Source organism: Belonocnema kinseyi, chromosome 4 (genome assembly GCF_010883055.1).
Source record: "Belonocnema kinseyi isolate 2016_QV_RU_SX_M_011 chromosome 4, B_treatae_v1, whole genome shotgun sequence".
NCBI lineage: Eukaryota > Metazoa > Arthropoda > Insecta > Hymenoptera > Cynipidae > Belonocnema > Belonocnema kinseyi.
The window spans coordinates 138,896,099-138,920,629 of NC_046660.1; the positions used below are offsets into that span (position 1 = coordinate 138,896,099).

At 36.3% G+C, this 24,531-nt stretch overlaps 1 protein-coding gene across 11 annotated transcripts in view; it reads left to right on the forward strand.

Moving 5' to 3' along the window:
- LOC117170590 overlaps window positions 1-24,531 on the forward strand; it is a 267,116-nt gene that overhangs the window by 135,720 nt on the left and 106,865 nt on the right. For 8 of the 11 annotated variants that reach the window (XR_004466828.1, XR_004466829.1, XM_033357450.1 and 5 more), the window contains 7 exons: window positions 1,520-1,594; window positions 1,704-3,778; window positions 3,990-4,299; window positions 5,168-5,284; window positions 5,636-5,825; window positions 6,016-6,095; window positions 6,552-6,616. Coding sequence is in view for 8 of the 11 variants with exons in the window: in XM_033357450.1 (XP_033213341.1) it covers window positions 1,520-1,594; window positions 1,704-3,778; window positions 3,990-4,299; window positions 5,168-5,284; window positions 5,636-5,825; window positions 6,016-6,095; window positions 6,552-6,616 (2,912 nt within the window). In the remaining 3 variants the exon portion in view is untranslated. Of the gene's footprint in view, window positions 1-1,519; window positions 1,595-1,703; window positions 3,779-3,989; window positions 4,300-5,167; window positions 5,285-5,635; window positions 5,826-6,015; window positions 6,096-6,551; window positions 6,617-13,377; window positions 13,832-13,968; window positions 14,176-19,380; window positions 19,463-24,531 lie in introns of those variants that run through there. The other 3 variants (XR_004466827.1, XM_033357451.1, XM_033357449.1) reach the window with 3 other exon arrangements.

Sequence of the window (24,531 nt, forward strand, 5' to 3'; positions counted from 1 at the left end):
CATATAATTAAAGTACGCGTGTCTGAGAGCACAGTTTAACTAATTTTTCGAAAAGCCAAATTGACTATTTAATTCTCTACGGGTAAAATTGATTGAAGAACTATCCGAGTAACAAATCTCACCCAAATTTACATTAATATTAATATTTTTTCTCATATCAAAACCAATTAAATATGCGTGGGACCGCCAGCACATGAAAGCGAAAGACAACTTTGAGATTTTTTTAATAATCGATAAAACAATAATCGAAGTTGCAAAATATTTTTAAAAAAATATTATTATTCATACTAATGATATAACTTAGGTTGCAGAGAGATAAATTACGGTAATAGTAGTTTAATGTTGCTAAAATTCGAGAAAACTCGTACTGGGGACACGGGACCGACAGAAAATTTTTGATGCTTTTTTATGTTTAGCTACAATTAGAAATAATTAAGATTCATCAAAATGAGGGAGGTTTTTCGTCATGTTGAGCTCCTATTATGAGAATTTTTTGCATTGCACATCTCTTCGTTATTATTGGTTGTAGATCTTGGACACAAAATGGCCAACTTTTTCAGAATCACCCATAATATCTTTGCTACACTGGTTAATAGTTATCCGTCAAATGAAATGACTCCCATTTTTTTTATCTTCAATCTAATTTATATGGCAGAGTAAAAATGAATACTTGAAAATGGTGTACCTTTAAGTTAAGAAATGAAGTTAAATTCAATGATGAACTTAAATGCAGCAAAATTTTTTCTGGATTGACGTGAAGTTTATCTATATTTCAGAAAACTTATGAATGAATTCTAAAATTCAAATATTGAGATTTTTAATTTACACAGATTTTTGCTAAATTCAATTTAAGTCTTGAATTTAAGGCGTGCACAGCGCGCGCTATTTATTACTAGTGGCATTTATAACATTCAATGTGTTGAAAAAACAACCAATAAATCGCTTCAAATGTTCATTCAGAATTTCCCACCAAATTCACGCTCTTATATAACTTTACCATATTGCACGTTAATTTTCGTCAAGAAGTTGTATTACGCCACTTAAAAATTAATGTATTAGTTATTAATCGTTGTTGAGTTTTCCTTTTTATTAATTTTTATAATTTTTGAAAAGATCCCTGAACAACCGTAAGTTTTCTCTTCAAATATATTGGATTTTTTAATGCTAATATCTTATTTATTTGATTCTGTTAGAGTTATTCCATAAGACACAATGTTCATTTAAAAGATTATATTTTCTGCAAAAAGGGAAAAATATTCTTTTATTTTGAAAAGTGACGCGGAATTAATACAAGTTTAACATATTTCAAGGTGTGAAAAATTATTGGATTTTACTCTTCGTATGTTCCTCCTTAAATTCCCTTGATTGGCAAAAAAAGGTTATTATTTGTCGATATTTTGAAGACATTTCATCAAAAAATTCAGCTAATGAAGAAAAATAGAAAAATAGAAAAATTATTTGACACGCGATAGTTCAGAGGGGAATTTAATATAATTGCCATATTTGATTTTGGACGCAGCAGGTGAGACATGGATCGTTAACTCGTCAAAACAATCACCGATCGTCGTACAAGGTTCATCGTAGGCACCGTTCGGTGAGTTAATCAATTTTCTTGATACTTTCAATTCATATTTTGTTGGTGTTATTCATAGCCTTTTTTACTTTTTAGTAGTTATGAGAATTCAGCATTTATATTATTTTAGAGGGATGAGACTTTCAATACGTCTACACCTACGAAATTACTTCCAATCGATCAAATTATATCTCAAATCGCAATTGCTGCGTTGAATAAACCAGAACATAATCAAACGATTGAGAGCCAGGCTCGTACTAGTAACTCAGCTGATGGTTCTAGACGCTCGTCCACTTGCACTCAAAACACCGATGTATTAACCCCTACTAATGTTCCTAATGATTTGTGCATTAGTCAAGAGAATTTACATTCTATTTTATCAGCGGGTACTATAGTAGAAGTAAACTTATCCCAAAACGACACAAGACCTTTTCCCCTTACGTCTGAAATCGCATCTATTGATGCACGCGTTAACTTACGTGGTGAGACCAATAATGCATCATTTCAATCCAATGAACAGCAAGACAAAATCGAACACTATTCCGATTTCCAAGATGAAATCTCGCATAAGGAAATTAATATTTCTAGTAGTTCTGAACTAGAACGAAGCAAAGCAAAGATTATGCCAGTTCGAAAGATTTCTCGCTTTTTAGTTAGTCCCGTCTTTGAACAAAATGTCGTCACAGATCAAGAAGAATCGACTAGCCGAGAAGAAAGTATAGAAAAGATAAATCAGTCAGAAGAGTTAGATCTAACAGATATCGTTCGTGAAGTTATTTTTAACGAAACTGATAACGCAGAAGTGTTAGGGCCTGCAGCCGAGCAGTTAAATAGTGTGGGTGAAAATACGCAGAAACAAGATTCTGAAAGTACACTCCATAATTTCAGTCAACAACCGATAGACAATATTAACGCAATTAAACCGACAGTTGTTAGTGATCAAGATTCATCCGTGATGCACTTAGATCTACAAGGACAACAAAATACAATTCATGTTCACTCCACTGATTCATCGGAAATAATACTTCAACAAGCACAACAGAATGTTATTATACCTCAAAGAATTCACAATCAGTGTTCTGTGCAACAATATACCATACTGCAGCAACACCAACAACAAGATATGCATCAATCATGCCACGTACACAATAATTTACTCATGCTACATCAACCGCAATTGCAACTCACCAGTGATGAGCAGAATAGAAGAATTTCAAATATTTCTGCTGTTTCTAGTATGTCGAGTGATTCTCAACTATCTGAATTGTCAGGCATTACCGAAGATAAAAAAGTCTCGTGTATTTTGCCGAATCTATCGTCGCAAACTGTTCAGCATACTCAATTCATGCATCAAGATATTTCTAATAGCTCGCTTTCACCGCATATAAACGTTACAGATGTTGTCCAACCATCAACTGCTGTTCATCAGACTACACCAGCTATTTCAGGTAGTTCAACTCTTCCTTTTCCGGCTCAGTCTGTATTACCAAACGAAATAAACTCTAAGGTAAAAGCTAAAGAGGTATCATCTACTCTCCCTGACTTGGCACAAAATTTGGCAAATATTCTCTCTAACCCGAAATCTAAGTCAGTCACGCAACATGGTTTAAGTAGTCATGAGCAAGCCTTGAACTCAAATACAGCGACGACTCTCACCGACTACAAACTTCCTGCTCATTCAGAACAATACTTTCAACCCATTCAACCTGAAGGATCGCAGCAAAATATACAAGTTATGACACAGTTGCAATCAACTGTTCAAAAATGTATACAAAGCACACAAAGTTTTCAGACAAATCTGAATAATGCACAACCGTCACAAATTAATAATCAAGTCCATGTACAGCAATCAATGTGTCAACAGCAAGCAACTGACATAGTGAATTCTAATATTACACAGAATCAGTTAACTCTGCAAAATCAATCTCTGGGACTCCTGTCTGAAGCTTCTGTTGCAAACAAACGATTAGGTTCTGCATATGGAACTTCAATAAGTCAAAACTTAATACAATCACAGTCAATGGAAAAGGCTCATCTAGTGCAAAATCCGACTTTGATACAAGTTACACCTATTGAACTTCCATCACAGTTGCAAAAACTTGAAAATATTGAGGATCAACATCAACCACATCTAAAAATTCAGGACGAAAAGAATTCAAGGATAAACGAGATTGAAAGCAGTACAGACTGCAGCAATCCAAGCAGGTATATTTTTTAAAGTTTAGATTCTGTAATAAGTTAATGTTCCTACTTTGTCCTTTAAAAATTAAGCTTTTTTAGTTTATTTTCAATACTTAATTACATCAATCCCAAACTTTCGATGTGTTCCCAACAATTACTATTTAATTTTTGAAGTAAGGTGCTTGTGATACTTATATAAATAGTCTTGTGATGAAATTTATTTTCTACTTTTGAGGCGTACCAGTTCCGAGTATCAACTCGTCTCGGAAAATGAAGGGTCCAGTGTCGATAATACGCCGGAACAAACCTTAGTAGGTCTTCTTGACCCTAACCTATTAGTACAACCAATTGTTCTTCAACAGCAACATCGAAAACTTAGTCAGCAAAACTCTTTAGATAAGCTGTCAGATTTAGGTTCTGGAGGACCACAAACAATTGCAGATTTGCAGCATAAATTAGTTCAACTAACTAGTCAACCATCAGAATCATTAAATATTGGCACTCCGCCTCTGTGTCATCCAGATACTCCTCACAGTTTTCAAATGGTAGGCCATATACGTATAATAATTTAAATAAAAGTTGAATTTATGGAAGTATGGAAAGATGGATGGATAAAGATGTTCATTTTTACACCCAGTTCATATGAGATAATTTTCTTCACATAACATCATAGGTTTATAATATATAGCTGTTTATAAGGAAACGGGTCCCCCTTCTTTTGTTTTAACATTCTCTTCTTAATGCATTATGCATTTTCTATACCTCCCCGCGTTTTTAATGAATTTATACGATTTTCTCCAGAATTTTCGGTTCGAATATTCAATTATGTCTCGAGCAATCACCCAGCTCTATCTCATAATCTTTCACATAATCATAAACACTGGGTATTTAAGTGAAAAGTGTGTATACAATATCATACAATTCATCCTTCTTTCAAATCTTCGCACTTAAATCCGACAAGTCACATCTAGCCCTGAATGTCAACTGCACCATATCAACTGTTTACCTTGTAGATTCAAGAAGCTTCCCTTATCCAGGACTCAGTTTGCTTAAATTCCATCCTTAACAATCCTTTTAAAGTCAATTTCATACGTTTTTCTTGAATCTAACCATTCTTGATTCTAAAAGACTTTCCTTTTAATCGTCTCCATTACTGATAATCTTAACAGCCTATTACCATGTTAATACCAATAAGTTAAAAATACATATAATTTTCTTTCGCAGCACTTTCTGCTGATCAAAAAAGAAACGTTTCATTGCCTCTATCATGTAATTCACAGCTGTTGTTGGTCCCATATATTTCCAGCTGAAAATTTAATCATTGTTTAGGATGAATATTATACATTGTGTATGATTTCTGCTTGGAGTTTTGAATGGCCAGAATAATAATTGAATAAAAAATTGCTTTTGTAGGGTCCACTTTCTCCGCAAGGAACAGTGCATTCTGGAATTGAAGAGCTGTATATCGGACAAACGGCTCAAAAATGTCCTCCGGAACAGGAGCTAACAATGTATGCTTCTTTACAGCCTGTAAGTACATTTTTTAAACTGACTTTCTTTAATATAAATGTAAGTCCATCCTGAATAACTGTTGAACCTGATCATTTGAATATGCTCTTTAAAGATACATTTTTTATTTAGGCTTGTAAATTACATATATAACTCACGAAATATATAAGTCCTCCTGTTTTTATATAGTTACATGCAATCTCTTCATTTATATAGTACGTGAAGAGACTTTTTTCTGAATAAACAATCTGTTTTTTTAAACATACTATTTTTCGACTGCCAAGTTTACTCGTCATCGCAGAACATATTGTACTTTGGTAAAAAGTAAAGTTTATCGAATATAAAATAAAATGAACGAATTTCATATTTTAGCTCCAAACTTCAAATCAGCCTGTCAGGAAAATTTCCAGGTTTATGGTTTCTAAAGTGGCTGGCCCACCAAGTGAGGATAATGTAACCTATACAGAACAACCAAGTACTGATCAGCAGCATTTGATCCAGGATCAAACGAAAAGTGCTAACCTTATATATGATACTCCTCATCGCGTCGAAGAACCACTTAGTAGGAACCACTTTGTACTCTATCATTTTATATTCGTTGTGTATTATTAGTAGAATAGGTTTTTAAGCTTTCTTTAAATAATGTGAAATTTATTTGCAATTTCGCACATTTAATAGAGAATTTAATGATAATTTGTTGTTATAGAATAGACAAAAGGATAATTTAAAAAAAATCATTTTTCTCTTTGCAGAGGGGACAAAACCAATATCGCAAAGTCTAAATGAGGCTACGCAGGCCGGCATGAGTTCCATTGTTCTTGCTTCACGAGAGGTAAATAAACTTTTTTAACCACCGATCAAAGTCTTTAGTTTCACTAAAAATTAAATTTTTGAGACATTTTTACCTTTCATTTTATGTTTCGTTCCTGCGATTATGCAGTATCCATATTTTTTACACTTCACGGGCCTAGAACTAACGGATTCCATTTGGGCTTGAAATAATTTACAGGAGAGGTTATTAAAAAATATGCATAAGTCGTCCATAAAGATTATTCACAGGTACTGAAAAGCCATTTTTTTATCTGTTTATAAAAAGAATAACGAATGTATTAACTAATGATTAAAGCCTGAAAAAGCTATTGGTTCATTATAAAGAACTATTGAATTTTTCAAAAGGAGTCCTTATCTAATTTCCAACAAAAAAGTGAGATGGAACCCCCTACTTCTAGGCCCACGACTCTATAAGTAATCAATACAAAGAAACCCAATGGCTTTTTTTTCTAAACAGATGGAAACAGAAGATAACATGTCAGTCTTGACTCCAAGCGAACAGTATCAGCTGCTAATAAAGAGGTATATTATTTACTCGATTTCTCCTTGTTTGCATCTCACGGATGTTGTGGAAGTAGTTTGAGAAAAAAACTCAAATTAATTTGTCTGATTTATAAACAAAATAGCTCACAAAGTCTTGCAAATAAAATTTCATTGAAATCAATTGATTGGATTTGGAAAATGTTAATTCACTAAATTTTGGAAACGCAATTAATTTCCAACTGAAGGGTTAACAACTCGTGAAGTCAGTTGTACACCTTCGCTAAAGTTTTTGTGAACCCCTCTATTCAAACATCTCGAATTGCACTACATGTCCTATAGGGGTCTGCAACAAAAATTTCCGAACCTCAACTTGCATGTGAGATTCGGACTTTCTTTGTTTATGAAAGCCCATAATCTCCAATTGTTAAATTAAAAATTGGAATTGAGAAGTTCGACCGTGAATTGAGTTGGTAAAGTCTGCAGTTGTAGCGAGTTGCAGATATTAACGAATTCTGATTGAAATAGAATTTTTTTTAACGGGGGATTTTTTCTCAAGTGTGCTCACCCAAAAAATCCGTCGAAGTAAAACTTTTTCAAACTGCAGTTTTAATGAATAATTGTTTGTGAGTAAAAAATGTCAGTTCGAAAAATATTCAACAAAGGGTTGAGGTTAAAATTAATGGATTTTGTGTGGACTGCTTGTATTTGTATGTATTTAACTGCTTCCGAATGCCATCAAATAAATTTCGACCTTTATGTTTTCATTCGATTTTCGTGCAGTCCATCAAATGGTTACAGTAATTTTTTGTATAAATGAAAATTTGACCCCCTTTTTTACAATAAATTTTTTATGGATTTCCTCGGATTTTTTTTATTTTCGTGCTTTTAAACATTTTTATCTTAAATATATCCTACGATTTTTATTTTCCAAGCCCTAAATGACAAAATGCTTTACTCTTGTTTTCGACACATTAAATGTCCAGTTGTTTCACGGAAACCATATATCATAAAGAGTTATACTCTTAATATCAATAAACAAAGTTTGTGTTAACTAGAGTGTCGATAGGAGTTTCAATATCTTTTAACAGATTATAAACATTTTTTGAAAAATTATTAAGCTTCACTTTTGAAGGTTCTAATTGACCGTACAAACATCCATCGAGCACATTGAGTAAATTTTTCTATCCCTTATGAAAGCAGATAAATACATCCTAAAAAAGCCAGGTTTTTTTGCGATAATCTTGTAGGTACAAAATTAGCAGCATTCTTTAGTTTGGAGGTGACAACGTTGAATGTGACAACAGTCACCTCTGGATGCTTTCTTAGAGCTAGCATCTACTACTCCACAGGTTTTTAGTCGCTTGCTTCCTGATGGCCGAGAACGTTTCTTAGAATGCGATAGGTGTTCAATAAAACCGTCTTCTGAGCTGTTGCGAGTACCCTATTGACTCCTAAATATTCAAGATGCTCAGTGCATCTTGCATTTGATTGTCTGCAGCAGAAATCTGAATAGGTTGAATAGATTCATGTTTCACAATCCTTCATATTGTCTTTACTTTATGCCTCAGCTGGCTATACTTATGCATCTTGGTTGTACAGGTTACCTGCAAATTCCGGTTAAGTGGACAACAAATGGTGATCATGTAGACTCTTTGATTGATTGGCGCGGGAATAATGATCCACGTGGATATGAACATCCTCATTATCTCTGCGTATATTCTCTCTGAGCGATTACGCGACAACCGTCAATAATGTGATTGTTGGATTCGTTGGTATCTCCACATAATCGGCACCTGTCAACCAAGTCTTGATGTATTACGTGTTTGCCATCATTCCGGGTGCTGAAAACGTTGTCCTGAATCGCTATGACGAATCCTTCCGTTTCTGGAAACAGGACGCCCCTTTTCAGACAAATATTGTATGCCTCAGTATCCACCTCATGCGAGGGGTTAATAACTCATGCAATCTGGTGTACAATCTCTTTGCAATTTTATGCAATCTTGAACAATCTTCCGCAATCTCTGGCAATCCCTTGTAATACAATTCAATCCTCTGCAATCCCTGGAAATCCTGTGCAATATCTAATGCAATCTTGAAATCTCGTGCAACCTCACTGGAATTCAAGCACTATTTATTAAATTGTTTTTACTCATCCTTTTAATAATTTATATTCTTTTCTAAAGAACATCACAAATTTCATCAAACTCGTTGTCTAATGAATCGCAATTGAGATCAATGTTTCTAAAATAGAATAAAACCTCGAAAACCATGGAAAACCTCCTTTTAAAAAATGAAATTTAATTAGATTTCTAAGAATTATATTGCCAAACTAAATTTGACCAATTATACAATGAAAGAATAAAAAAATAGAAACATTAAGCTGGTATGAGGAAGACTTTTAGTTCGTTAATTTGATATAATAATGATTTAAATAAATTTTTACACATTCTTAATCATTTTTAGTACAACATTTTTAAAGTAAAAAAATAACGAAAGAAAATTTATTTTAAGAAAATTTGAACATGTTAATTACATACATGAACACTGTACAAAATAAATACGCTTTTTTGTAATATATAATTTATAAAATATCCATAATTTTCACGCCAGTAACAAATCATTAATCTCTTTAATTAAATTCACAGAATAAAACATCTTATTATCTCTAATCAGTGGTCGCTGTAGAGTACGTGAATAATTTTTTATATCATATTGAGGATCTTGAACAAAAGTTTTTAATTCGCAATCTACCACAGGAAACCATGGAATAATGTCAATATCTTCCTGACAATAACTTTATTTAACTCAAGGGGTGATATAAAATTTTCTTTGGCCTGCACTCTTTGTATACGATCGCTACTTAATTTTACAGTTTTGTTCGAATAAAGCCAAGACAAGGTACTTTTCCTAATTATGGACGTTTGCCCTTTTTCATTAGAGTATTTAACAAATGGTCCATCCACTGGTATTTCTACTGAACTTGGTGCATTTGTATCGATTTCCGTAACATTTGAACTAGCATTTAAATCAAACAATAAATCTTCTTCAGCTCCACGGTCTTAAAAAACCTAAGATAATTCGAAAGGAATCGATTCATCTGATCCCTCTAAGGTGATTCCTTGTTCTTCTTGGTTCATTTGGTCTTCGTTAATTTCAGCAGTTTCCACCTCATATTCTACCAGTAATGTTCGGTTACCTTTAAGAGCTGAGGAAATCGGGACAAAGTCCCATCTCCAGTTGATTAGCGAGATCTTTTTCTTCACGTCAAGCTAGAGAAATGTAGTCAAATATTTCGTCTTCACTTAGCAGACCTTGTAAATGAAACAAATTTGAGTCTGGAATTTGATTTTTTGTATTCGCTTATTAAATTCCAGCATGCTGAAATACATGACATTGGAATACGTTGACGTTTGAGATCTTGCAGCACAAAAAAAAAGTTCCACATGCCTGACTGCTAAAGAGATGGGGCAAGTACAATTCCGGTGAATTCATACTTCTAAATTTATTCCTCTGAACAACAATTGCATGAGCATTCAATTCAATGCAAGTATATGCGTTGCTGTTAATAAAGTGTTTGGATAAAACGTGCTTATTCCTAATGAGCTATTGATGCCAAAGCAATTATACCTTCAGTTGATTAAATCTGGCGAAAAGCATAAAGAATTCGAGGGTGACATATTTTTTGTATACAACTAAAGTTCATTTTATCAGTAGCATCCAGATCGGAGATGATAAGCCCGTGTTCCAACTTCTCATATTCTTCAATTAATATTTGAAGATGTGTTGATGAAGCCACAACATTTCCAAAAAGTAAAACCGTAGAAGGTTTTAAAAAGACGGTTTTTAGTTTCGTTGAAACATGAATTATGTCTTGTATATGCAGTACGTCTTTGAGGGGGGGGGGGGGCTTTACAATTTTTTGCCTTTTTTTATGTGATTTTTTGAATGGAGAACCTTTCAAGAATATTGTGTAAAAATTTGGGATGAGTCGGAGCAAAACTATCGAGCATACAGCGGCTTTAGCAACCGCGCCACATACACCACTCAACGCAGGATAACACGACTCAGTGCTGAAAAACAGACAAAAGAAGGCAGGATTCGTCGTAGACAGGAGCAAAAAGATGCTTTAGACATCAAAGCAACATTCTTTATGGACCTGGCATTGATTATGATTCTATTATGTTTTATTCCAAATTTTTTAGTGTTCAAAACTTGATACCAACAAACCTGATACCTTCAAAACTACTGCACCGATATTTTTGAAATTTTGAACACGATTTCTGTACATAATTGACGAGGTAACACTAGAGAGTTTTTAAAAAAATTATTATTATTTATTTTACAATAACAAATTACCCGATTTTTTCACAAAAAACGCGTTTTTCACTTCAAAATGTACCCAAAAAGTGAAAAATTTAAATTTCGAAAAACCCTCCAAGTGTTACCTCTGGAAAGCAATTATCTGACGAAAGAGCTTTGATTTTTTGATTCATGATAATGCAGCACCGGGACGCTTCCTAATAATTGCTGTCATTGCCTTATTTTTTAATATTTCTACATGAAAATTTTACAAAATATTCTTCGAATGCTATACTTTAATGTGCCATTGGTTTTAATAAATAGATTTTAACTGTGCCATAAAAAAATTCGCAAAAATGTGCCTTTTTTGCACGAATTAACGTTACCCCCTCCCACCCCATAAAAGGATTCAATAAACCAACCTTGCCATTTTGCAGGTAGAGAAGGATTTAGGGAAAACGCTTCGATTTTCATCGATTTTAACAATCGAGTATCCCCATCTGAAGAAAATCCAGCTAAATGTATTCCTGTTAAAGCTGCTTCTTTTTTTATCCAGTTCCACCTTTGCATAACATCTTCGGCTGTAAAGCGGTTGTTGGTTCGAAAAAACGCTAAGCAAAATGCAGCAACTCCAGCTTGAAGCGGCTGTGCCATTATTACATATCCGTAATTCGTCATAGAATTATATTGAAAATAATTTTTGATAACTTCATCCGAAGTTGCTCCACAGGATCCGCAGATAAGAACGCCGTGTACATCTAGGGGTCACATGAAACCCACTATCTGATTGAATCGAGGGTCGTATTGAATTCGCCCTATTAATCCTGTAGCATCTCCTCTTATCCAAACGAAGTTTAGAAAATCTCTTTCTTTCAAATATTGTGCTAGTGCGTCGAATCTAAATTTCCCTTCTCTAATTGGATCGTTGAATTTTTTAATTGATTTTGCAACTGTAGAAAACGATGGCAGAGAACCTGGGAGATTAGCTTGGATTACTCCGTAAAGACTTCTCCCTCCTAAAAGAAAAATATAGACCGCAAAGAGTTTTATATAATTGCTATAACGGTGGCCTCGCGAACCTTTTGCTGCATTAAAATGAGCGATATCCATCAAAGACGAAAGAAAATCGCTATAATTAACATTATTGTTAATTTGTTAATTTGTTAAGTTTCGGGATCAATAAGATTCTCCATCTGGGTTTTTGCAAAAGATTCCATCATTTCAATGTGCTGAGTGTCGAGACCTTCCAGGAATGGAAGATTATCAATCACAGTCATCATTAGTAAATTTTTTAAGTACAATGGAATTGTAGCTTTAATTGTGGCTTCTGCTTCAATCCACCAAACTTCGCTGAGATCTATAACGTTTAAATAAATATGGGATACAATCAGTCATATTTAAAGAAGCTAAATATGGCCGAGAATTTGGCGAAACACGAGATGAAAAGCGACCTCACATAAAAGAGAAAAATAATAAGTTAAAGCACTCATAAAAGCTTTGGTTGATTCGTCCAAAACTTGTAGTTAATCTAATCATAAAGGACCCAGCACAATTTACATTGTAAATAGCTTACCATGCAATTGTGTTATCTTGTATGAATTATTTGGTAGTTTTTTTAACTAGTAAATATCACAAGACGAAACAATGCCACGGCAAGATATTTGCAGTATAATCTGTGCAGGATTCTTTAATTGTTTTATTCAAAAAATTGTTCTGTTGTTTTATCAAAAACTTAATTATGCAATTTTAGATGATAACATGGATTCAAGAAATTGTTGGTATTTTCACATGATCACTTATTCGCAATCGATTAACTTTTCCGATCAGTTATTTTCATAAGGGTCACCGACATGCAAACGAAAAAGGATTACATTTTTATGTTTTTTCTGTGACACTTTCTTGAATTATTTGGTAGATCCAACCAACAAATCCTTATGAAACAATAAAATATTTTCTAAAATCAACGAAATAATTCAACCAAAAACTTTGATTGATTTAAGCAAACAAATTTGTTTTAATAAACCAAAATTTTTTCTGAAATCAAATCAACCCTATGCGGTCAACGAAACAATTTGTAGAACAAAGAAAAAAATTTTTGAGTGAAAAAGTGCATATTCACTGATAAATTCTCTAATAACAATTAAGAAATAAACAGCGCTATTCCATCTATCTAATATGCAGGTACTTCTGTTATAATCCAAATTACGATTAAACATTTATGTAAAGTTTGATAGTTTTTCATTATTTGGTTTGAGGTTAAGGAAAACACTGATGAGAAATAGCACTAAATAAAGCAAAATTCATAGTGGGATTAAGTGTAATGGTAAAAAAGTCACTAAGTCACTTCATTATTTGTTTAGCACCAAAAAACAAGTTATCATTTATTAACAAAAGCGTGTTCAAGTTCCTGCCTTCTAGTAAAAGGCTACATTAAACAAAACAATTATATAAAAGTAAGACGAGTAAACATGGTGACTCACGCGCTTCGTAACAATTTACAGACTGACCCTGACCACCTCAATGTTTCTAACGGCGAGAAGGTATATTAGCGCTGACAAGATAAGAACGGTACCTTGTAGACGAAAGAGAAAGAGAAGAGAATACTCACGCGAAAAAAACACTCACATAACTTACTAGAGTCCCAAAAAAATAACTCACAAGTTAGATTCCACCTCCGAAGGGTGAACTGGTAATACATACAATTTCACAATGGATCTATCAAGAGTCCCAGTAGCAGTACGTAAAGTAACGGACCTGACATGACCTTCAGCATCCGGATGTGTAGCAATGACACGACCTAGAGACCACTTCGTAGGTGAAAGGTTTTCGTGCAAGATAAGCACAAGATCGTCGATCTTGATTGAAGGCACAGACTTCTACCACTTCGGTCGAGTTTGAAGTTTTTGTAGATATTCAGAGGACCATCTGGTCCAGAAGTCTTCATACATCTGTCTGGTAAGCTGCCGTCGTTGTAATCGATTTTGCTTAAGGTCGTGAATTGAGACAAGCCTCCACTTGCGTGAGGAAGGTTGTAATTTCCTCAAAAGTCAGGTAAGTATCTCCCACTACTCAACGAAGATGATCTTTTACAGAACAGACAGCTGCTTCCCAAAGTCCTCCGAAGCGTGGGGCGGTTGGAGGGTTGAAACGCCTCATAGTTCCGTTATCAGCAAGATATTGACTGATGGTTGATTAGACAGCAGAGGCCTTATTGAAAAGTGTTCGTGGCTGCCTATCTGCCCCGACAAAATTGGTATCGCAGTCGCTGTAAAGAAAAGTACTTATGCCACGTTGAGCAGCAAAACGTTTTTAGGCCGCTATGAAGCCATCAGCTGTGTAGTCCGAACACGCCTCCAAATGGACGGCTCTTGTAGCAAAATAAACGAAAACAACAATATAGCCCTTATATGCCTTATGCCCGCGACCTTTAGTTGTTCGGATCCACATAGGGCCAGCAAAATCCAGAACGCTTATAGCAAAGATTCTCGACGGTCGAGTAACTCTATGTGTAGGTAGTTGACCCATGAGTTGAGTGCAAGTGGTTGCACAATATCTAGCGCAAACAACGGAACGATTCAAAACCTTCTTTACGATACAACGTCCTGTGATTATCCAATACTGTTTCGGTAGATATGACAGTGTAAGTTGCGTTCCTCCATTCATCATGGCCTGATGCCCATTCCGAACGATGATAGTGGTGATAATAGAGTCCTTGGGTAGGATATAAGGACGTCTCTCGTCGAAATCCAATACAGCGTGCTTTAAACGACCTCCGAGTCGCAGTAAACCGTCAGAGACCAAAAAGGGTAGCAAACGAAGTAAAGGACTTTTTGTAGTGACTGGGAGTTGCTTGCGCAACAACTTAAATTCTTCGAAGAAATGTCGATATTGTTCGTGTCTTACCAGACAAGATCTAGCATGTTTCAAAACGTCTGAGGTAAGTTTACATGGAGGAAAGTCAGTTGATTTCTTCCGCAACGGGTCGATGAATCTCAGACAAAGAGTAGTAATGCGAAGTAATTTAGTTAGAGTCGAGTATCGTTTCAGCAAGAACGACGATGGGTCCAGTACAACCGTTGCAGAATGTACAACGATTCTTTCCTCTCTGTTGATGTTTGGATCAATTGAGCCCGTACAAGATGGCCAGATGATGGGTAATTGCGATAACCAAGGTGGTCCAGTCCACTAGATAGGATAGTTCTCCAAACGTAAAGGAGAAATTCCTTGAGACGCACAATCAGCTAGATTGTCCTTTCTGGTAACATGATGCCATACAGCACCAGGCAGTACAGTCTGTATTTCCGACACCCGATTTGAAATATATGTCATCCATTGTAGAGGGTGGCGTCGTATCCAGTCGAGAGTATTTGCCGAGTTCGACCATAGATGATTCGGCATTGCAGTAGGAAGATTTAATACCGAACGAACATGAACTATCAGCCGAACAAGCAGAACAGTCGCACAAAGTTCTAAACGAAGCAAAGATGCTCCTTAAGAAGAGCAACCTTAGTCTTAGCTATAACTAGCGAGACTCGTATCTCATCCAAGGGAAGCAGGACACTCAGATAGGCAACTGCACCGATGGCCTTCTCCGACGCATCTCCAAAACCGTGAAGTTCGCAGCCTGACACGTCTGAAGAACATCCCAACCAACGTGGGATGCTGAGCGATGATAGTTCAGGATACTTGGCCCTGCGCTTTCTTTATATAACAATGTGATCAGCAGGCAGAGACTGATCCCAATCTATTTAAGTTTCCACAAACTCTGCATGAAAATTTTGGCTTCAATTGTGACTGGGACAAGCCATCCAAGCGGATCAAAAAAGCGGGCTATCTCGGAGAAAAACGCTCCTTTTCGTTGATATCCCAGACTCCTCAAGAAGTTGGACCTCTTGAGTAAATTCATAAGACGACGCCTTTTCTTCGTAATCTTCCGGGACTACTTGCAGAGCATTCTCGCAGTTCGACAACTATTTCTTCAAAATAAAACCACTCGCCTTGAGGAGCAAGTTTACTTTGCGACGTTTCTCTATGGTTGTAGCGATGTCGTAGGCTCCGGAAAGGACACCATCGACATAAATCGAGTTCCTCAGAATGTCTGTAGCTAAAAGAAAGTTGTTCCATTCATCCTCTGTAAGATGATGTAAGGTACGGATCACCAAGTAAGGTGAAGAAGCAAAGCCGAAAGTTACGGTCCTTAGACAGTATGTATTGAGCTCTTCGTCAGGGTGTGACCTTCAAAGTATCTTTTAGTAGGTGCGATATTTAGGATGAATCCAAATAAGTCTAAAAATATTCTCAATGTCCGCTGTAAAGACGATCGGGTAGCATCTCCAACGAAGTATGACGTCTGGAAGTTCCGTTTGGAGTTTGGGCCCTGAATGGAGTACCTCATTTATAGAAATACCCAAATCAGTTCGTTGTGAAGCATTGAAAACCGGTCTCAATTTTCTACTGGAACTGGTTTCCTTGATGGCGCAGTGATGCGGTAGAAAATAACCCGTAGAATGCGATAGAAAATAATATTTATCAGGATTAGACACGAAGTCCATTTCACCTAGAACAGCATACTCCTGTATACTCTGTATGTAAGATTGGTACAGAATAGGATCTCGTCGAAAACCCCTCTCCAAACTCATGAACATTCTATGAGCAACAGAACGAGAATCTCCCAAATTCATCGTCCGATCCTTGATTGGAAGTCGAACCACGTAGCGACCATCTTCTGAACGTTGATAAGTGGAGAGAAAAACTTTCTCACACTCCTCCTCTTTAAGGGTGAACTTAGGAGATACAGTCGGAAGATCCTCCGGTACAACAAATCGAAGCAATAAGTCCAACAATTCGTGATCAACCGTACATTGTGATCGAACAATCTTTCGAGTATATAAAGAAGGTTCCTCAGAAAAGAGACCAGACAATATCCAGCCTAACGATGTATTCTGAGCAGTAGGAATACCAAAAGGACCCTTTCGTACCCCTTCCTCTATGACGTATGAGTAAATTTCTGCACCTAAAATCAAATCAATCGATCCACCCTGATCGACAAGTGGATCTGCGAATTCTAGGTCCTGAATGTGAAGCCAATCATCCGTAGATATACAACTAGGCGGTCAGTAAGATCTTGTACAATCTTGTGCATTCTTGTGCAATCCAATGCAATCTTGCAACCTGGTGTACATCGGAAATCCAAGTAACTAACCTCTCGACTTTATGTTGTTCTAACGTTTTGAGGTGCTTGTAGATAGCTTTTAGTCTCAATTGCGTTTATAATTCCTCCGTGGTTTTTGCCCTGATATTGAAGGCCTCCTCTGAAGATAAATTCAAGGGCATGCAATCGAGATCCGGTTTACATGTGGTGCTGTAAAGCGGAACATATAGCTTGCTGTAAAAATATTCTGACCACTGTATAACTTGTGACTATTACGATGTCTTCTTATGTTTAATGCCCCTACCCCCTCGATTTTGTCGTAAAACTACCCTCTTAATCGCGGAATTATTGTGATGAATTCTGTGTTTCATCATTTCTACGCAAAAGATTCGGTTCAACCTTTCAAGGTCGGTTTGTGACCATTTGGTGAGCCTAAAGGAGTACGTGAGGACAGAGATGACACAGGTGTCGATTGCTCTGATCTTGTTTGCCGAGTTAAGAGAATTTTTCACAATTAATCTGAGTATGGTAGTGAAGGCATTCATGGGGCGTTTCCTAACTATCGTATGCTGAATACACTTAGATTCAGCACTTTTCGCTTTAGTCTTTGCGTGGAGCGCTTCCCAAGCACTGTACGAGTATGAACAAACCGCAGACGAAGAGGAGGAAGCGACATTAAGAACAAAATGTAGGTTCCCCATTAGCCCCAACATCTGACGGAAATGGATGCCTTCCGTCGTGAGGACACCGCGGAGGAGACCTCTAAACCATCAATGCTTAGTTTATGATGCAGCAAGAGCTTTAGTTGATCGTATGTTAAAACTGATGATAGATCAAATGATAAAAAGAAGTTTGGATAAATTAAAGAAGAAAATCGGATGGGCAAAAAACAATTCTTCCTGTACTCATAGTATGATTGACTACATTACAACTGGTAGACCGTTCAGGAAAAGCTTTCGAAAGCTCGTCCAGGAAGGGAGGATCTACCATCACATACTGAGTAAGTCAAAGTTTCTGACAAAATACGGGTGTCATCTTGCGCAAGCAGGTGAATACAGAAGAGGCAGGGATGGATCAGGGACAATCAACTGTTTCTCACTGACCCATTATGCCTCTTCAGCGATCATCCTGCTTCTTTCATAATACCTGAGGAGGTTGCCCCTTTGGAAAACTAGGTTTGCTATCTCATCTGAAAATTATTATGTTAGAGCGAATAGCGCACCCTTTCATAGGGCTGTCTTTTGGGGCGACAATATTAGCCCTCTGCTCTTTTACATAACACTTCTGCTATTATCTCTCGCACTACGCGATTCTCCTGGGTACCTCTACCGCGAAACTAATCATTTTGAGTAAAAGTCACTCATGTAGTTTATATGAATGATTTGAAGATCTTTTCTGCTAGTCAAAGCCACTTAAGAGTACTTTAAAAGTCATCGAGGCTTACACAGGAGTGATTAGTATAGACTTTACATCGGATAAATGTGCCAAGATTAATCTGAAGCGGGGAAAGATTACTGGTGTTCCCGGGGATACTGAGCTTGTGTTATTAGACGTGTTAATACTAGAAATACCTATATACACTGGTCGTGGATCAAAGCCGCATTCAGGACGTAAAGTCACCCAAGTGCGAAGTCGCATATGGCCCAACATTGGCTAAAGGCGGCAAAAATATTGCCGAAGCTCGGCTGCCATTATCGCGCCAATGACGGAATGATAACTATGGTCTACACTTGGCAGCCATTGTCGGCCCAAAAATGGGTACCAGTATTGGACCAAAATTAGCTGCCATCGTCGCGCCATTGCCGGATTGATAATTATCGCCTTGACTTGGCAGCTAAGGCCTGGCTGCCATTGTCGGCCCAACACTGGGTACTAATATCGGACCAACCTGGATGCCGGAGTTAATTCAAAAACTGATAAAAAAAATCATTGAATTTTTCTTAGAACGCTTCTGCTTTATTCATTCATCATTATACGACTGCATGTCGTTTGAATATTATTTATAATTTCAAGAATTGAAATTTCATTTAAACATTTTGGTTAATTTTAACGACTACTGCTATAGTCTAAGGATATGACAAAAAAGGTATTTAAAAAATAAATATTAATTGATTGCGAGTACTTTAATGTAAATAGTATTGGCCCTGTTTATATTGAAATACATATATTACATTTTAAACATTAAAGAACCAAATTTTAAGCTCTCTTTTTCTAATTATTTATTATTATGCGACGTTGTATAAATGTAAAATACATTAACTGTTAACAATATTATCAATACAATAATTTTTAATTATACAATTTAAATTGATTACAGTTTTCCTCGCGTAATATTTCGTTTTTTCCGTTGTAGGCTACTTTACAACTCTTTGCGCAATAAAGTGCTGATGCTGGGCCAAGCATCGGTGGAGGATCAGCAAATATAAATAGCCAATACAGGCTGCCAGCACTGGCTCAACATTTGGCCGATTTAAATAAAACATGGTTTTCCGTGGTAAAAGTGACACTTGGCCTAGTAATGTGCCGTCACCTTGCCAGACTTTGGCTGCTCCTCGTGAAACATGGCTCCTTATACTAGAAGTGAGACTTGGCGCAATAAAGAGCCGATACTATGCCAAGCATTGATCGATGATCGGAAAATATAAATAGCCAATATAGGCTGCCAGCACTGGCTCAGAATTTTGCCGATTTAAATAAAACATGGTTTGCCGTGGTAAAAGTGACACTTGGCCCAGTAATGTGCCGTCACTGGGCCAAACTTTGGCTGATCCTCGTGAAACATGGTTCCCCATACTAAAAGTGATATTTGGCGCAATAAAGTGCCGATACTGGGCCAAGCTTTGGTCGAAGATCGGCAAATATAAATAGCAATTATAGGCTGCCAGCACTGTCTCAACACTGGGCCGATTAGAATGCCGATATTGGCCCAATATCTTTAGCCGACCTTTGGCTGCCAAAATTGGACCAACACTGGGCCGTGTATTCAGCTCCGGCAATTCGCACTTTGGTAGTCAAGGAATCTCTCCGAAGCAGATACAAACGTATTCTGCGCAAGATTTGGTCTTCATGTCTGTCGAAGTTAAACAATTTATTTTTGACTAACATGTTTGCTGTCCTGGTTCTACTCTACTCGTTTGGGGTGGTTCAGTGGACGAATAACGAGCTTGCGGTCTTTCATATCGCTACGTACAAGATCATGCATATGCTGAGGAGCTTTCATATCAATTGGTCTGTTACGCGATTATACATCCCGTGCCGCCAATGCGCGCCCGGATTTCTGAATCTCCAATATCTTCATAACCGAACTTTTCTGGGTACAGATTATATCGTTGCGATTGGCAGAGATCCCCTCTTAAAAATGACCAGGAAACACGAGATGATTGACAAAAGAGCGTTCCTTTACAAAGCCGCGGAAAAGGCGGCCGAGGGCCTTGTCCTGAATTTTAACAGCAGAATTGAGGAAAGTGGATTACTAAATCTAGATGTCTAACTTCTGAAAGCCCAAGTAAAGAAGACAGAGATTGAAAATTTCCGCTAATAACTTCTGGACAAGAAAATGCACGAAAACTTTTGCAGAAATGTAGAAGAGCAGAACTTGTAGAAAGAGTAATTTGTTGTATTTTCTCATATCATCAGAATTTCATTCGGGCACTGAGGGTTTCATTTTAGCATGCCAGGACATTAGAAGTTTCCAGCAATAGGTGCAGGGCATGTCATACACACGTTTAGTACCTAGAGCACATCCTATCAAGGTGTCATACTCACTCAGGAACGACTTATCTCTACATATATAATGTGGTCTTAATAGGGCTTCGCAATCATCTTTGTCGCTCTTATGGCGTTGGCCGCGAACCAGCCCAACTAAATGCTCCGAAGGAGTCATTTGTCCAACATAAGAAGTGCTAAATTTTCTGGAACTACGATTATCGGACAGCAGTCTCTATTGTACACTCAAGGCCTAGCAGTGTTCTTCGGGATTTCGAGGAACGAACTATATTTGCGTTCAAATTCTCGACTTCGGCTGACTACAACATTACGGCGAAGAAGAAGAAAAAGGAGGAGAGATTTCAAGATATTAAAAGCGAACTCTTCGAGGTGCGAAACTTTAACTGGTTCGTAACCTCAAAGCCACCGCCCCGTGCGAAGAACATATCAAGGCATTTTCGAGATGGATGTAGACAGCTGTCACCGTTGGGTCCCGCCGTGCCCTCGAGACACACGAGGGTTTTGCCGGCCGGCTGTTGTGATTTCTTCGTGCCCTGTAGCCACTCATCTCAGGGTCGTGAGGCGTGGCCATTGGTCTAATTTACCGCTGTTTTGCTGAAGGTCGGTGCCATTTTCATAGATGGTAGTTGTTTCTACTAGGACCTTGCGGTAGTTATTTAATGATAAATGATTCATATTCTGCAAACAATACATTAGTTTATGGCTTTTCATGCTTTGAATTTCTTAAGTATTTGATAATTTATTCTTTTGTCGGTACATTGCTGAAGTTAGATAGATTCTTATAAAACAAAATATTTTTTCCGATAATAAGAAGGCTGAGGGTAAGTAGAAGTAAATCATGGAATCTTGTGCAATCCCTTGTAATCCTTTGCAATCTCTATTGCAAGCTCTATCTAATCTAATAGGATCACAATTGTCATCGAACTTATTATTTAATGAATCACAATTTACCTAAATACTTCTAAAAAAAGCTCCTTCATTTATTATAAACTTGGTATTTACGTTCTTTTTAACCTATGTATAAAATTTTTTAGGACAGAAAAACCAAAACATTTATGACATTTTTGTTTGGAAATCGTGTTTTTTTTTAACTAGTGGAAAAGTGAACAAAACGGTCTATTTTTCTAAAAATAAACAAATTGTTTTTTTTTTAATATGGGGCATACGAAATGAAATTCAAAATAAAAGCTAATCTCATTCAAGAAATCTAAAAAAAGTTTATTTTCTATATTTTTGTACTTTACAACGTTTTTTGAGTACCCCAAAAAAAATTTTTTTGCTATATTTATATACCTTTTTCACTGCTAAAGAACATGTAAAAAGTTAATTAATTATTATCCTCACGTAGGATAAAGATTTGTGGCATTCTTTGGATTGGTTTTTTTTATTTTTGTTCAAAAACCTTGTTTTTTGGAAATTTACTGAAATTAGATTTGTTCAAATAATGATTAAACTATATGTGGGGTGTTGTTTTCATGTGAATCGATCCCGAAAGAAATGTTAGTGTCGTTTCTTTTCTTCAAAAATCAAACTTTGTGCTCTAATCATGTGGTGTCATGTATGCCCGTTATAGAAACAATATATACTACAGATGTACGAATAGTATACAGAAAAATATCATTACTGGCAGTTGTTTTGATATTGTAAGAGATGCGAAGAGGATAAAGGGGGCTGAGTTCAAAGCAGCCCCATGCATCGCCTACACTTTTCTGTTCTTTTACGATCCGGAGGGGAAATGGCAATGAAACTAATCAAAAAGATGGCGCCACGATTAGTTGGTCTTACTTTTCTGTTGATAAACATTGCATTGTTTAGAAAAATAATTTTTAAAAACCATTAGTTTGCGAGAAATTTACAAAAAGTGTTGTAAGAATGGGACGTGAATGTGTACCCGGTAGTAAGCGTTGAATTGGGAAAAATTAATATTTTCAGATTTCAGCGTAGAGTGAATATTATTCTATTCTTTTGAGTGCGCGATTCTTCTTCAAAAGAGAACATGGTTTCAATATATTTAATTCCTTCTAATTGTACCGATAGACAAAGCTCACAAAAGATGAATCGCGCAAAAGTGTTCATATTTTGACTTTATTTAATTTCTTCTAATCAGTTTACAAAATATGTATAATAAATTGTTTTAATTCGTTCATGTGGAATATAAGTTTAAAATTTCTAATTCTAATTAATTCAAGTCTGGCTCTCTAGAGTGAACATTATTTAAATTCACATATTTAGAATAATACGTTAATACTTTTTTCAATTCGTTTAAATTAATGATCAATATATAAATAAATACAAATATGAATATTTTCCTAATTTATAAGTTATAAAACGATTTAATAATAAAAAATAGGCTAAATGAATGCATCCGTTAAATTTTGCGAAGTAGATTGAGAGGAATAGGATTTGAAATTTTTCTTTTCCCGTTGAAGGATTCTTAGACGGAGGAAAAATCGCTTATTTATAGGTATAAAAATTCTTAATTTTTCTGAATTCAACGCTTATTACCGGGATAGATCCCGGGTGCAAGTCAGCTTATTAGGGATCGTCCATAAATTACGTAACGCGTTTTTCTTTTGTTTGAATAAAGACGAGCATGAAATTGATGTGAAGTTGAGAAAGACACAACGATATAAACAAAAGAAAAAAGTGTTACGTAATATATGGACGATCCTTTACAAAAACTAACAGAAATTTCATATGTTCAAAAAAATCAAAAACCAAAACAAAAAATCCAGCAATAATTAATTTGTGGCAAAAAAAAGAACATTTTAAGGAATGACTTGGTGTATTGTGTATTGGAAGTTAGAGGACCTGATGGAAACTTCATGAGTACGGTACGTTTGTTTATAGAGTTTAATGGCTTATAGTCTGTTCATTTTAGAAATGAGGTTTGTAATAATTATAATTAACTACTGAATTCAAAATCGCCTTTAAATTGAAATAAATTTGCTCAATATAGCAGACAGTTTTTTTACTCTCAATTTCTCCAAATTAGAAATTTAATTCACTTTTCATCTAATTTCACGCTTTTTTTATTAGGCTTTTTTTAAGTAGGCAACTTAGCTGACCCGAAGAACTACAGGCCAATAACTTGTCTGAACACGCTTTATAAGATATTCACAGCTATCCTAAATGATAGGATTGTTCGAGCAATTGAACCTGTGTGGCAAGAAATGTATGAACAACGAGGCTCAAAGAAAGGCGTAGCCGGATGTCGGGAGAACCTGCTCATCGATAGATGTGTCTGCAAAGATGCAGCATTCTACCAGCGTGACCTATCGATGGCCTGGATTGATAAACGGAAAGCTTTCGATTCTACATCCCATAGACTTATCATCTGTCTTTTGGAAATCTTAAAGGTTCATCCGCAAATAGCTGGGTGCATAGAGAGATTAATGCCGCTTTGGAAAACCAGATTTACTATCTCATCTGGAAAAAATCGTGTGACAACTAACAAGGTCACGTTTCAGAGAGGTGTCTTTCAGGGCGACACCATGAGCCCACTCCTCTTTTGCCTTACATTATTGCCACTATCTCTAGCACTGCGAGGAAACTTAATGGCATCCCTGAAGATCCTGAGCTCGTTGATAGAAGCGCCATACGACACCTGTGCGCTGGAGAGACTTATACATACCTGGGCGTGCCACAGAGCCGCATTCAGGATGTGACATCTGTGAAGGACACTCTCCGAAGCAGATACAAACGTCTCATCCGACAGATTTGGTCTTCCGAACTGTCGGCGAGGAACAAAGTATCTGCAACGAACATCCTTGCCGTC